General features: G+C 45.3%; 1 protein-coding gene across 3 annotated transcripts in view; it reads left to right on the forward strand.

The window, feature by feature from the left end:
- LOC139446666 (striatin-interacting protein 1 homolog) overlaps positions 1-14,062 on the forward strand; it is a 46,921-nt gene that overhangs the window by 6,480 nt on the left and 26,379 nt on the right. For all 3 annotated transcript variants that reach the window (XM_071227938.1, XM_071227940.1, XM_071227939.1), the window contains exons 2-6: positions 794-863; positions 1,152-1,358; positions 6,848-6,968; positions 7,293-7,361; positions 7,758-7,864. In XM_071227938.1, the coding sequence (XP_071084039.1) occupies positions 794-863; positions 1,152-1,358; positions 6,848-6,968; positions 7,293-7,361; positions 7,758-7,864 (574 nt within the window). The remainder of the gene's footprint in view (positions 1-793; positions 864-1,151; positions 1,359-6,847; positions 6,969-7,292; positions 7,362-7,757; positions 7,865-14,062) is intronic.

Here is a 14,062-nt window from a genome sequence, read left to right on the forward strand (position 1 = left end):
AAGGCAAATGTTTTTGACAGACTTATCACTCAGGATGAAATGTGGGTCTATCACTATGATCCTGAGACTAAAGTTCAGTCAATGCAATGGAATGTGGAGTCACCACCCCCAAAGAAGGCACGTGTCCAACCCTCTGCAGGCAAGGTCATGCTCACGGTGATTTGGGACCAGCATGGAGTAGTGATGATGGATTTCTTGGCCAAGGGTACCACAATTACAGGAGCTTATTATGCTTCACTGCTGCGGAAATTGCGGGACGCTATCAAGCTAAAGAGGCGTGGCATGCTGACCAAGGGTGTCCGAGTCCTGCAAGACAATGCTGCAGTACACAACTCTCATGTTGCCCAGACAGAAGCGCGGCCCTGTGGCTATGAAATGCTTCCACTTCCTCCTTACTCTCCTGACCTTGCACCAATTGACTTCCACCTCTTTCCAACCATGAAGTCATTTTTGAAGGGAAAACGTTTCACAGATGATGAAACACTGATTTCTGAAGTCAAGTCTTGGTTTGAGACGCAAAAGGAGGGCTTTTACAAGCGAGGTCTCCATAGTTGCATAAAACGATGGGAGAAGTGTGTAACTCTTGGTGGTTCCTATGTGGAGAAAGACTAATAACAATGCCAAGTTTCATTCCACTAGGTCCATCGGAAGTGGGTCAGGGGAAATCTTTAATGAACACCCCTCGTATGCAAAATAATACCATGAATACAAATATGTTTCATATCCTAGTGAAAAGTTTCATTTTCTGCCATGAAAAAAATAATATGCATCAGTGTTTTGTGACAACTTTCAGACAATGACAGAGGTTCCTGACATTGAATTCTCCTACAGTGATGCAGATAGGTACAGTGCTGAAATATCAGGTATGTAGTCAATTGGTTTGAAGGACCAGTTTTTGAAAGTAAGAATGAATGTCAAGGGGCCCTCCTCATAACCATGATAACAAATAACTGTCATGTTAAAAATTATAGAATTAGTGAATCCTTAGATTCAAATACTGTAGCAGAAGTTCCAAAGACCTCACCAAATTCCACCAAGTTTCAGAAAATATTAGGTCTGGAAACCATATTTGCTCAGAGAAGGACATGGTTGAGGGCCTCTTGGAATCTGAAACACTGTATAATTACATTTCTTATGTGGATTTCTTTCAGAGTTATACAGTTATACAGAAGAGCCAGAATACCAGCAGAACCAGGAGAATTTTGAAGAGCTGTGTAACAAACATGGCTTGGAGAAGTGGACAACAGCCCCAGACAACATAAGGAGGCGGTTCACAGTCTATCTACAAAATGAGCTGGAGGTTGCTGACCGACATCGGCGTCTCAAGGCAATACAAGCAACCCTGTACCTCGCTCAAGGTAAGACTGTCATGGTAGCTGCATACTAGAAGTGAAAATATTCAATTCATAAGTACCTTACTCCTACCATTACCAATGATGTTGCAATTGACTGGTTGAGATCTATCATGATCTATTATCACATTTTTAAACTTATCCTATCCCACACAATTTCTTCTAATCCTTTGATCTTGGTGTGGAAACCCCCTAGAAAAAAGTTTCCAGCTTAAAAAAACAGCAATCACCCCAACACATCCCACATATCACCTAATCACCACTGTGACCATGGGTCACGCACCACTAAAATCTCATGCGACACGACCCCAGCAACCAGATCACCTGCCATATCAAGCCCCCTCATTCTCAATCTAGAGCGTACAGGCTGGTGTAACTGTGATGCGGGGATGGTTGGATGGGCCTTTAGTTTCTATTGCTGCTTGGGTATCTGCGCTCCACCTTCCAGCCATGGGATGAATGCAAAGTGTGAGATAGGATAACTTTAAAAATGTGTAAATGATCTTTAATAAATTGTCTATTTATATGCTTATCCTATCTCATGCACTAAATGCCCATGCATCACAGTAAGTTCCGGCAGTATGCTCTAAGAAAGAGAATGTGTATGATGGAGAAGTCCTGTGATCATGTTGCACGGGATTCAGGACGTGAACGAACCATTGTTAATGGTGGAGGCCATGATGACGACTTGTTATAGGATTGTTTCCACACCAGGATCAAAGAAGAAAGATGAAATGCATACTGTAAGATAAGATAAGTGTATAAGTATTAGGGCTGGGTCGATATACCAACTGTGCGATCCGATACGTATCACGATACCTTGCTTATGATCTGATACGTATCGTGATACTTGAATGTGCTCTTGTCTGTGGTGCGTAAGCCATCTTTTTCATAGACAGGATTGCCAAATACCTGGACCACTAATGATTAACATTTGGCAGTGTCAGGTATGGTGCTATGGATGGAAATATTTACGTTTTCACTACTCATTTTCACTAGTAATAAGTGTTTGGTGTAACACTATTTTCAAGAAAACATTTAAGGTAAGAATTGATACATTTTACATGGTGTGCGACTGTGTTCGATACTTTTATTGAGAAGTAAAAAATTGAGATCCACTGATGCATCTGTGTATCGTCCCATCACTAATAAATATAGTGTTTTACTATACCTGACGCTACACAGTACCTATAGGTGTAGCGCAGCGGTAGAAACTAACAGTTTTAGTCCACTAGTCCTTATAATGATAACATAGGGCAAAACCCTTATAAAAGGCAAATTTCTACTCGTCCTTAGGATACTTTACTATTGGGGGGTTTGGCAAGGACTATAGGACTAGTGCCAATTTCTAACACTGTAGCATCAGGTAAGTATAAAAACATTGCATTTAATAGGAAATGCTCATGTTTTACCTTACCAGACACTGCAGCTATAGACACTGTGTAGCATCAGGTAAGTATAAAAACATTTAATCAGAAATGCTCATTTAATTACATTAAGTAATACGTTACCACAACTGCTCTTATAGCGAAATCTACCACAGAGATCTCAATTACCTCATGCAGCACATGTGTAGCCACCTGGCTGCCATGTGACACCCTTCACTCTTGTCTCTTTTCTTGCTCCGGCAAGACGTATATTGACTGCTCTGAGCGTTCCTGTTTCTCCAACCTTTGGTGATATTTATTACTGTTTATTGACTCATATAAACTGTGCATTTATGGGAGTTTGCTGTAACTACGCTCGGAAATATTTTTCCCGCCCTTTTTTCTATATACTTGAGGGGTGTCTCGTATCTACGTTGCGTCTTACATTCCCGTTTTGTACGTCTTGGGGGTTTACATCACCTATTTCTCTATATGCTATATGTGTATGTTCTATATTCGCAATGCTCGTTTATTTTCTTGTGAAAATGTTCGGGGCGTGCCGTAAATTCCTCTCTTCTCGGGGTCCCCACGATCTTTGCCCGCGGTGCAGGGTTCCTTGTGGGGACACCCGGTGCGCCCTGTGCGCCCTGTGCGAGGGTCTGGGACCTGAGGCGTTCGAGCGCTACAGGCTGTTAGTGAAGTCTGTTTCAACCCCTCTGGTGGCCGGCTCGTCGGGTCGGGGTCCCTTTGCGAGACAAAGGTTCATTCCCGGTCCATGACCTTGCCTTTCCTGAGGCTGGTCCTACCGCGGAGGCCCATGTTGAGCAGTTGGGTGTCCGTGCCCCACCGGCTGCTACGGTAACGCAAGCTACCTTGCAGCAGCTGGACACCCTCGCTCGGCACCCCATGCTTGCCATGTTTCACGGAGACACATACTTGGCTGCAGTGACCAGTCTGGTCGAAGGTTCTCCCACGGACAGAGACCAGCGCATTTACAACTGCTTGCTCGGTTTAAATGCTTCCCTTGAGTACGTTGTCGGGGCTTCGGCCTTTCTTTCCGTCACGTTCCATTTTCTGAGGCACCAAGCGTATATTGCCGCCTCGGGGTTGAACACTGCCAACCAGGAAGTTCTCCTTTCGCAGCCTTTGTCTGGGCGGACCCTTTTAAACAACAAGATCCCTGGGGTTCTGAAAGAACAACAGGTTTCTTCGTCTGCCGAGGCCTCTCGGCACACACTCGATCTTGTTGCGACGCCTAGGTGGTACCCCTAAGCGGAGTGCCTCCCAGGATGCTGCGGCCGGCAAGTCTAAGGGGCCCAGTCCTTCTTCTTCCGGGAAGAAGCCCCGCCCTGACAGCTCTGGTAAGGGCAATCAGCAGCCAGGAAGGGGAACTGGGGGACGTCCAAGCCATCTAGGGATGCAAGGGCTCCTCCAGGTGACTCTCACTGGAGGGGTTCATATACCGACAGCGTCAACTTCAGTTGGCCCTTAGGCGAACCCGTGTCACTCGGCCCTGGACAGTTGTGCCTGCTGCAGCCTGTCAGGCCCCCCTCTCCTTCCCCGGTGGGAGCCAGACTCCAGACTTACTGGGAGAACTGGGAACCAGTGTTCGACGACCCGTGGGTGGTCAACACGATCCGGTATCGGCTAGATCTCAAAGCGGATGAGCCGCTCATCGTTGCCCTGTTGGAAGGTTTCTATTCGGAAACCGATCTTCCTATCCTGGCCGATGCCATGGGCAGGTTGGTGGAGAAAAGGGCGGTACGGGAGTTAGCCCTACCAGAAATAACACCGGTGTTTTAGAAAAACTCCAGGATATTTCTCGTTCCCAAGAAGGACAGTGCCGAACTCAGAATGTTTCACAATCAGAATCAGGCAGGCATTACGAGTGGGTAGCATTCACATTCGGCCTATTGTCTGCTGCCTGGCTGTTCACCCTGTTAACCACCTCCATTGTGGGGTTCCTCCACAAGAGGGGCGTCAGGTACTTTGCATACCTGGATGACTCGCTAGTGGCGCATCGGATGACGCACTGGACCGAATGGGGTCGTCTCCAACTCCGCCCGCTGCAACGTTTTCTAATCCAGTTGTTAGCACAGGAGGAGAACAGTGTGTCCGTCGCCCTCTCAGATCGGCTCCGGCCGCATCTGGAGTGGTGGACGGTCCCATGCAATGTCTTATCAGGAGTCTCTATGTGGCCCTCATAGGCCACGTTGTACCTGTATACAGACGCCTATCTAGTGGGTTGGGGCGCCCATCTAGAGGGGGATATGAGCTCGGCGCTGTGGTGCGTAGACGAACTAGGTCTTCACATCAATTGCGTCGAGTTCAAGGCAGTCAATCACTGGAAGCATTGTCTCATTGATGCCCGGCTCATGCTGGCGACCGACAACATGACAGTAGCGTCTTATGTGAACAAACTGGGGGGAACCCACAGTCACTTGCTACTCGATCTCACGTTCGAGTTTTACGCTCTGGTAGACAGTATCTCGTGCCAGGTACACACCCGTCACATTCCCGGTGTGCGGAACGTACTGGCAGACGCTCTGCCAGGGAGTGGATGCTCAATCCAGTAGTGTTTCAGTGGCTGTGCGAACGTCTGGGTCGTCCGATGGTCGACCTGTTTGCAACCAGGTTCAACAATCAACTCCCATTGTTTGAATCACCATTCCCGGACCCGAGGGCCATCGATCACGATGCTCATACTGAGGACAGATCACTGTGTCCGGTTAGGGCCCTTAAGTATTATCTTAAGGCCTCGAATGAATGCAGACAAGGGCGTGACCATCTGTTCATATCGTGTAACCCTAATCGGACTGCTGACATCACTCGCTTCGTTCTGTCATCAATCTGGCGTATCGGTCTCAGGGGTTACTGGTTGCGGGGTCAAACCCACACGAGATCAGGGCGCTAGCGGCAACATTTGCCCTACACTCCAATATCTTTGTTCACAGAATATTGCGAGGTTGTTACTGGCGTTCTGACTCAGCATTTGCCAATCATTACCTCAGAAAGGTTTCTCATGAAGACGTGGAGGGCGTGCAGAGTCTTGGGCTGCTGATCGCGGCGCAAGCGGTCATCTAAGGGGTGTGCCCAGCGCAATGCCGAACTCCTCAGGCGTCAGACCTTGCACCGTGGTCAATCTGGGTTGACTCCAATGTTCCCACTGCCGTGGGTACAGGAGTTGGGGGTCCACCAAACCAGCGCACGCACACCACAGGTGAGGGCGGCTTTTTGTGTGTGTGGTCCTCATTTGTATTTTGACAATTATGTATTTAATTGTCTGTCGTGTATTCCAACTCTGTGATGCATGCTTACAAATACTGGAATTAGGTCACGCGCCTAATGCATACTTGAAGTAGGCTTGCTCTGGGATATACGGTCCGAATGAAATTAATTTCCCTCTTTCCGACTGTTTAACCTGATCTAAGATTTAGCTCACATGGATACTGTGTTCTCCGCTGCAGCGATGAAATACCTATCCAGTGAGGTCGTTTGGAGTCACCAATCGTTTGGCAAAGACAATTGAGCCTTACGGTATGCGCTTGACAGTGCTTTGGTATTCCTATAGGGTATCGCCAAGCTGGGAGCATGCGCATCGAGTGCTTCCACCTTGTTGTTTACTTCAGCTGGTCGGAAGGAACACGAGCAGTCAGGTTCGGGTTGTAGGTGCTCACCACCGCCTACTGTGGTAATCAACCTCGGTATAACATATAACGTATTACTTAATGTAATTTGTAGAATTTTCCTATTCGGAATATTCTATAGTAATACGTTACATCTTTGGCTGATGCCCGCCCGACCGTCCCCCGAGCCCTTGCTCTCGCTAGAGACAAGAGTGAAGGGTGTTACATGACAGCATAGGTGGCTAGGCACGTGCTGCATGAGGTAATTGAGATCTCTGTGGTAGATTTCGCTATATAAGCAGTTGTGGGAAACAACAGCCTCGGTATAACAAGTGGTACCGTATTACTATAGAATATTCCGAATAGGAAAATTCTACAATTTTAAAATTAACAGTAAACAAACAGTTGAGCTGTATACTGTATTTAGTGTGAATCCTCATGCCCTGCAATATGCCTACTTGTGAAATAGTGTAGGCCATTGTAGTTTGTTGATGTGTTGTAGGTGTGTTCGGGGAGTGTGAATCGGAGGAGCACCAAGAGGTCTGGGCCAGGAAGAATGTGTACATGTTATATGACCAGGGCTTGTTTGTGTCCTTTGTTGAGCTGCTGTCCATGGAAATAGAGTGAGTTAGGTTTACTGTGATGGTGTTTTGGAGAGTAGTAGAATTTAAGAAAATGATTTGTTGTCATGTCAGGAAATCTTGAAGTCATGAAAAAAGATTGTGAGGCCTTGATATTTTGCAAGTTTCCCAACACTTAAATCAAATCAGTTTGCAATGAAACCAAAAATGAACCGCTATCATCATCCACCAAATTATGTTTCTAGGCCATACTAACATTTTGTAAAACTCCAAAATGATGGCAGATCTCCTCCTTCATGTGGTCAAATGTTGTTGATGTAAAGTTTTGAGAAACATGTTTGAATTACCATCTAATCTGACTTTCAGCAACAGCTCAGCAGCATCTTCTGCAATGAGGAAGCCAGCAGTATCTGTTGCTGATAGCAAGGAACTCAGGTAAAACTCTCGCTCATCATTCGCCATGACTCCTAGGACAAGTCCTGAAACAGTAACATACGTGATTGAAACCTATTAGTATAAATGGTGTATAGAATTTTTCTAAACATATCTGAGTGTCTGTCATGTTTGCTCAAAACATGTCACTTAACATCTTTACGTGGCATTTAGCAGTGAACTTGAACAATGAAGACTTATAGATGTCAACTTCCTATTCTTTCAATGCACTTGCTTGATAAGGGCACTAGTAACTGGACTGATGTGAAAGCAAAACATCAACCCTGTCTTCATATTATCAAAACATGTCCTGATTAACATTAAATGTGAACATGGTTGCACCTAGTAAATGTCCTCTGCTAGGTGCTTAAGATGAATCTTATTTTGGTTGCCTTTTAGATGTATCCTGAATGTGTTGTACACTGTGGTGGAGACGATGAGAACGCCGACAGAAGATGAGGTGGAGGAGGAGAGGGAGATCAGAGAGGCATTTCTCACTGACATCAGTAGGTGTACAATACCACAGCTACAGACAGGTCTGTTACTGACAGAGGACTAGGGCGATCAGAGAGGCATTTCTCACTGACATCAGTAGGTGTACAATATCACAGCTACAGACAGGTCTGTTACTGACAGAGGACTAGGGCGATCAGAGAGGCATTTCTCACTGACATCAGTAGGTGTACAATATCACAGCTACAGACAGGTCTGTTACTGACAGAGGACTAGGGCGATCAGAGAGGCATTTCTCACTGACATCAGTAGGTGTACAATATCACAGCTACAGACAGGTCTGTTACTGACAGAGGACTAGGGCGATCAGAGAGGCATTTCTCACTGACATCAGTAGGTGTACAATATCACAGCTACAGACAGGTCTGTTACTGACAGAGGACTAGGGCGATCAGAGAGGCATTTCTCACTGACATCAGTAGGTGTACAATATCACAGCTACAGACAGGTCTGTTACTGACAGAGGACTAGGGCGATCAGAGAGGCATTTCTCACTGACATCAGTAGGTGTACAATATCACAGCTACAGACAGGTCTGTTACTGACAGAGGACTAGGGCGATCAGAGAGGCATTTCTCACTGACATCAGTAGGTGTACAATATCACAGCTACAGACAGGTCTGTTACTGACAGAGGACTAGGGCGATCAGAGAGGCATTTCTCACTGACATCAGTAGGTGTACAATATCACAGCTACAGACAGGTCTGTTACTGACAGAGGACTAGGGCGATCAGAGAGGCATTTCTCACTGACATCAGTAGGTGTACAATACCACAGCTACAGACAGGTCTGTTACTGACAGAGGACTAGGGAGATCAGAGAGGCATTTCTCACTGACATCAGTAGGTGTACATTATCACAGCTACAGACAGGTCTGTTACTGACAGAGGACTAGGGCGATCAGAGAGGCATTTCTCACTGACATCAGTAGGTGTACAATACCACAGCTACAGACAGGTCTGTTACTGACAGAGGACTAGGGCGATCAGAGAGGCATTTCTCACTGACATCAGTAGGTGTACAATATCACAGCTACAGACAGGTCTGTTACTGACAGAGGACTAGGGCGATCAGAGAGGCATTTCTCACTGACATCAGTAGGTGTACAATACCACAGCTACAGACAGGTCTGTTACTGACAGAGGACTAGGGAGATCAGAGAGGCATTTCTCACTGACATCAGTAGGTGTACATTATCACAGCTACAGACAGGTCTGTTACTGACAGAGGACTAGGGCGATCAGAGAGGCATTTCTCACTGACATCAGTAGGTGTACAATACCACAGCTACAGACAGGTCTGTTACTGACAGAGGACTAGGGAGATCAGAGAGGCATTTCTCACAGACATCAGTTGGTGCAAAATGCCATAGCTACAGACAGGCCCCTTACTGACAGAGGACTAGGGCGATCAGAGAGGCATTTCTCACAGACATCAGTTGGTGCAAAATGCCATAGCTACAGACAGGTCTGTTACTGACAGAGGACTAGGGCGATCAGAGAGGCATTTCTCACTGACATCAGTAGGTGTACAATATCACAGCTACAGACAGGTCTGTTACTGACAGAGGACTAGGGCGATCAGAGAGGCATTTCTCACTGACATCAGTAGGTGTACAATACCACAGCTACAGACAGGTCTGTTACTGACAGAGGACTAGGGCGATCAGAGAGGCATTTCTCACAGACATCAGTTGGTGCAAAATGCCATAGCTACAGACAGGCCCCTTACTGACAGAGGACTAGGGCGATCAGAGAGGCATTTCTCACAGACATCAGTTGGTGCAAAATGCCATAGCTACAGACAGGTCTGTTACTGACAGAGGACTAGGGCGATCAGAGAGGCATTTCTCACAGACATCAGTTGGTGCAAAATGCCATAGCTACAGACAGGCCCCTTACTGACAGAGGACTAGGGCGATCAGAGAGGCATTTCTCACAGACATCAGTTGGTGCAAAATGCCATAGCTACAGACAGGTCTGTTACTGACAGAGGACTAGGGCGATCAGAGAGGCATTTCTCACAGACATCAGTTGGTGCAAAATGCCATAGCTACAGACAGGCCCCTTACTGACAGAGGACTAGGGCGATCAGAGAGGCATTTCTCACAGACATCAGTTGGTGCAAAATGCCATAGCTACAGACAGGCCCCTTACTGACAGAGGACTAAGGCGATCAGAGAGGCATTTCTCACAGACATCAGTTGGTGCAAAATGCCATAGCTACAGACAGGCCCCTTACTGACAGAGGACTAGGGCGATCAGAGAGGCATTTCTCACCTACATCAGTAGGTGCACAATGCCATAGCTACAGACAGGCCCCTTACTGACAGAGGACTAGGGAGATCAGAGATGCATTTCTCACCTACATCAGTTGGTGCAAAATGCCATAGCTACAGACAGGCCCCTTACTGACAGAGGACTAAGGCGATCAGAGAGGCATTTCTCACAGACATCAGTTGGTGCAAAATGCCATAGCTACAGACAGGCCCCTTACTGACAGAGGACTAGCGCGATCAGAGAGGCATTTCTCACCTACATCAGTAGGTGCACAATGCCATAGCTACAGACAGGCCCCTTACTGACAGAGGACTAGGGAGATCAGAGATGCATTTCTCACCTACATCAGTAGGTGCACAATGCCATAGCTACAGACAGGCCCCTTACTGACAGAGGACTAGGGAGATCAGAGATGCATTTCTCACCGACATCAGTAGTTGCACAATGCCATAGCTACAGACAGGCCCATTACTGACAGAGGACTAGGGCGATCAGAGAGGCATTTCTCACTGAGGTCAGTAGTTGCACAATAATGTACAGTAAACTATGGTTATAACGAACACAAAGGGACCCATTACTTTTAGTTCATTATAACCATATTTTTTACAACAAAAATTCCTGTAACGCCAATATATTAGTGTATTTTTCAAACGAGTAAAGTTTGGTTTTCAATATTGTTGTACATGTATGGAATCAAGTCACAAACACTCAACTGCTACAGAAAAGCATGCATTCCATGCAAAAGTTTACTTTTATGCAAGCCCTTATGCATTTCACTACCCAAGAATGGGTTTAAAAATGTGCGTTAACGGGATTCCATATGCATTGTTTAAAATTGTGCTGACAACAACCACAAAATTACGCGATTATTCAATATTACGAAATGCCACGCCTGTCCGAAAATGAGCGTCTGTGAACCATTGGTATGCTTGGAGAAAGATCGAGTCAACATGATGTTGCAAGACAATTTAACGTCCACAGAAACACCATTTGGTGTTTATGGCAACGTTGGCAACCAACGAATGCAGTCAGAGACCATCCTCGGGAGTGGCAGGCCACGCGTAACCAATAATTGACAAGACAACTAGATTCGAACAACACACCTACGAAATTGATTCCAGCCAGCAACAGTGACTGCAAGAAGCATCCCTGGCCTTCGACGAATATCTTCACAAACCGTACATCGTCACTTCAGATGTGCAGGGATTGTCGCCAGAAGACCCGCCAGACTTTCCATTTTGACAGGAAACCACCGTCAAGCACGTCTACAGTGGTGCAGACAGCGTCTACGCTGGACGGCCATGCAGAGGGGACAAGTTCTAGTCTCTGACAAGTCTTGTTTTCACCTCAACCACAGGACGGATTCGAGTGTACCGATGTCGAGGTGAACGTTACGTCAATCATTGTGTCATGGAAGAAGATCTGTTCGGGGGCGGCAGCGTTATGGTATGGGGTGGGATTATAGCAAGAGAGAGGAAACGTTTGATAGGTCCATTCCATGAGACGAAGATGTGTTGCTTGCATTGCAACCAGAGGTGGACACACGCTATTGATTTGTAAATTGACATTTTGGCATGTTCATGTTTCTTATGAAATCACACATTTTCTGAAGTCAGTATGGCAAATTTAATCATTTGAACACTTACAGGAGTCTTTTATCTGTCGCAAACCGAAATAGTTTCAGATTTGGTAAAAAACATAACTTTGCATTAAATATTATCCAATGTCACAGGAACTTTTGTTGTTCAGTATATAAGTAAATACATGTTTCATTGACATACAGACACAAGAGTCACTTGCCTTCATTCAGGAAATCTCTGATTTTGTTTTGAACATTCTTTGGTATTGTCACAATGTCAACAATGTTAACAGTTTTGGTGATATACCAGGGCGCCTTGGAAAGAACAGATTAATGGCTTCTAGTTGTGTAGCCGTTTGAGATGATGTGAGAAGTTGAAATTCGCTGGGTGGTTCAGTCTCAAATTCATCATCAGAGTCAGGAGGGCGGGTGTTTTAAGTGTCTATCACATGACATTTTTCACCTTTCAAGTGTAGAGTTCTCTGAGGTACAAGTCTATAAAACAAACTAGCCTCATCCTCGTTAAACATAAGGCTTGCATTCGGTCAGGTAGGTCGGAAGCTTGGGGTCAACCGCTTGCGAGGTGTGACTGCCATCATAAGTTTATCAATACTGAATTTCCTCACTCTTGTCGTCGCATCTTGTACACAGAATATATCCATTTCAAAGGCTCTGGCTTAATCACTGTGTTACTATTGTTAATTGAGTGTGTAATTTAAGGACAATAGTCTACAAGGTGTCAGTACTTAATCCAGTAAATCACTTGCCTTCAATTGTTTATTGCCGCATTGAAACACGGTGTGTGGCCGCATATGAAAGGTACATTGGTGACATGTGAGAAGCTCAGAGATTAACAGTTTGTTATAAACTTAAACATTATTGTTGACAGAGCACACAGGGGACCACAGAGTGTGTTTGCTATAACTGTTATTGGTTTGAAGACATGCCAAAGAGGGAACAGATAGCGGAAACGCATCTTCCTTCGCGGGAAAAAGTATTGCATGGCACGGGCTGTCCGAGCACGTGCGGAGCGAGGAGATCGGAATTGCTTGAGTTAACGTGACTTTTGGCTTGAGATGTCGTCGCAATAGGACGTACATTTGTAACTTTGGTTTGATAGTTGGGTTCGATGGGACGCATGTTAGTCACTTTGGTTTGAGATGTCCTCGCGATAGGACGTACATCTGTCACTTTGGTTAATAGTTAAATTCCCCTGCACAACAATGGTAGCAGAGCATGGTTTTCTGTTACATTTCCATTTGAACTAAAAGCTTTATTAGAATTGTATTTAGATATTAGATAGACAGCTTAGACCAACTATGTCTGAAACTGGAACAGATAGCCAGTGTAGAGCAGCTATGTCAGAAACTGGATCTCTCTCGGAGACGGCGGAACGAGTTCGTGTGTTAAAACAACAAAAGGCAGCAGCCAAATTTAGTTTTTACAAAAGCTAGGAATAAGCTTACTACTTTGATAGAAAGTCAGGATCAACCATCACGGAAAGAGGTAAGGGATGGTGTCGATCAAATGAATGATCATTTTGTGAAAGCAATGGATGTTATGATAGAGCTTTCAAGGGTTTTTGTTAAAATGGAAGAACATGGTAATGTTAAAAAGTTGGATCAAGAAATAGATAGTTTGGAGGAAGAAAATAACTTAGCTCTGGAATCTGTAAAGGAATATCTGCAAAGCAGATGAGGGTCTAACAGATCAGGAAATAGCTCTGTGTCCAGTAGGAGGTTAGGCAGGCTATATAGCATACCAAAAAGATCCCAGATTAAACAATAAAGTGTTGTATCTCCGCAGCAATCTGAAGTAACCGACCATGAACATTTGGTCTCTGAAGGAGACAATCATGGTCAGAAGGATGAGCTAGCATTGCATGCTGGTAGGACAAAATGCCAAGGTAAGTCTGATAATAAGGCCATAGTGAACGACATGTGGATACAGTTGAAACGTGTGTCGATACCTGTTATCTCAGGTGATATAAAAACATATCAAAGTTGGAAGGCGGTTTTTATGACTTGCATTGATCAGTCCCCAGCCACACCTGAGTACAAGTTGTTGCAATTACGCCAATGCCGGTATCTCTCGGGCAAAGTTTGAAATCAATTCAGTCTTTAGGCCACAGCTCAGTAACTTATGATGTCACACTAGAACGTCTTGAAAGAAAGTTTGGTGGGAAGAGGTGGCAGATTGCAATCCAAATTGAGGAAATAAGTAATTTCAAACCAATTCGTGAAGGCCATGTTCAGGATCTAGAGAAATTCGCGGATATTTTGGATGTTGCAGTCGCAAACATCAGAGAATCTGACAGGCTAGAGGAGTTGGG

Source organism: Haliotis cracherodii, unplaced genomic scaffold, assembly GCF_022045235.1.
Source record: "Haliotis cracherodii isolate W230 unplaced genomic scaffold, xgHalCrac1.p SCAF_6, whole genome shotgun sequence".
Classification (NCBI taxonomy): Eukaryota; Metazoa; Mollusca; class Gastropoda; order Lepetellida; family Haliotidae; genus Haliotis; species Haliotis cracherodii.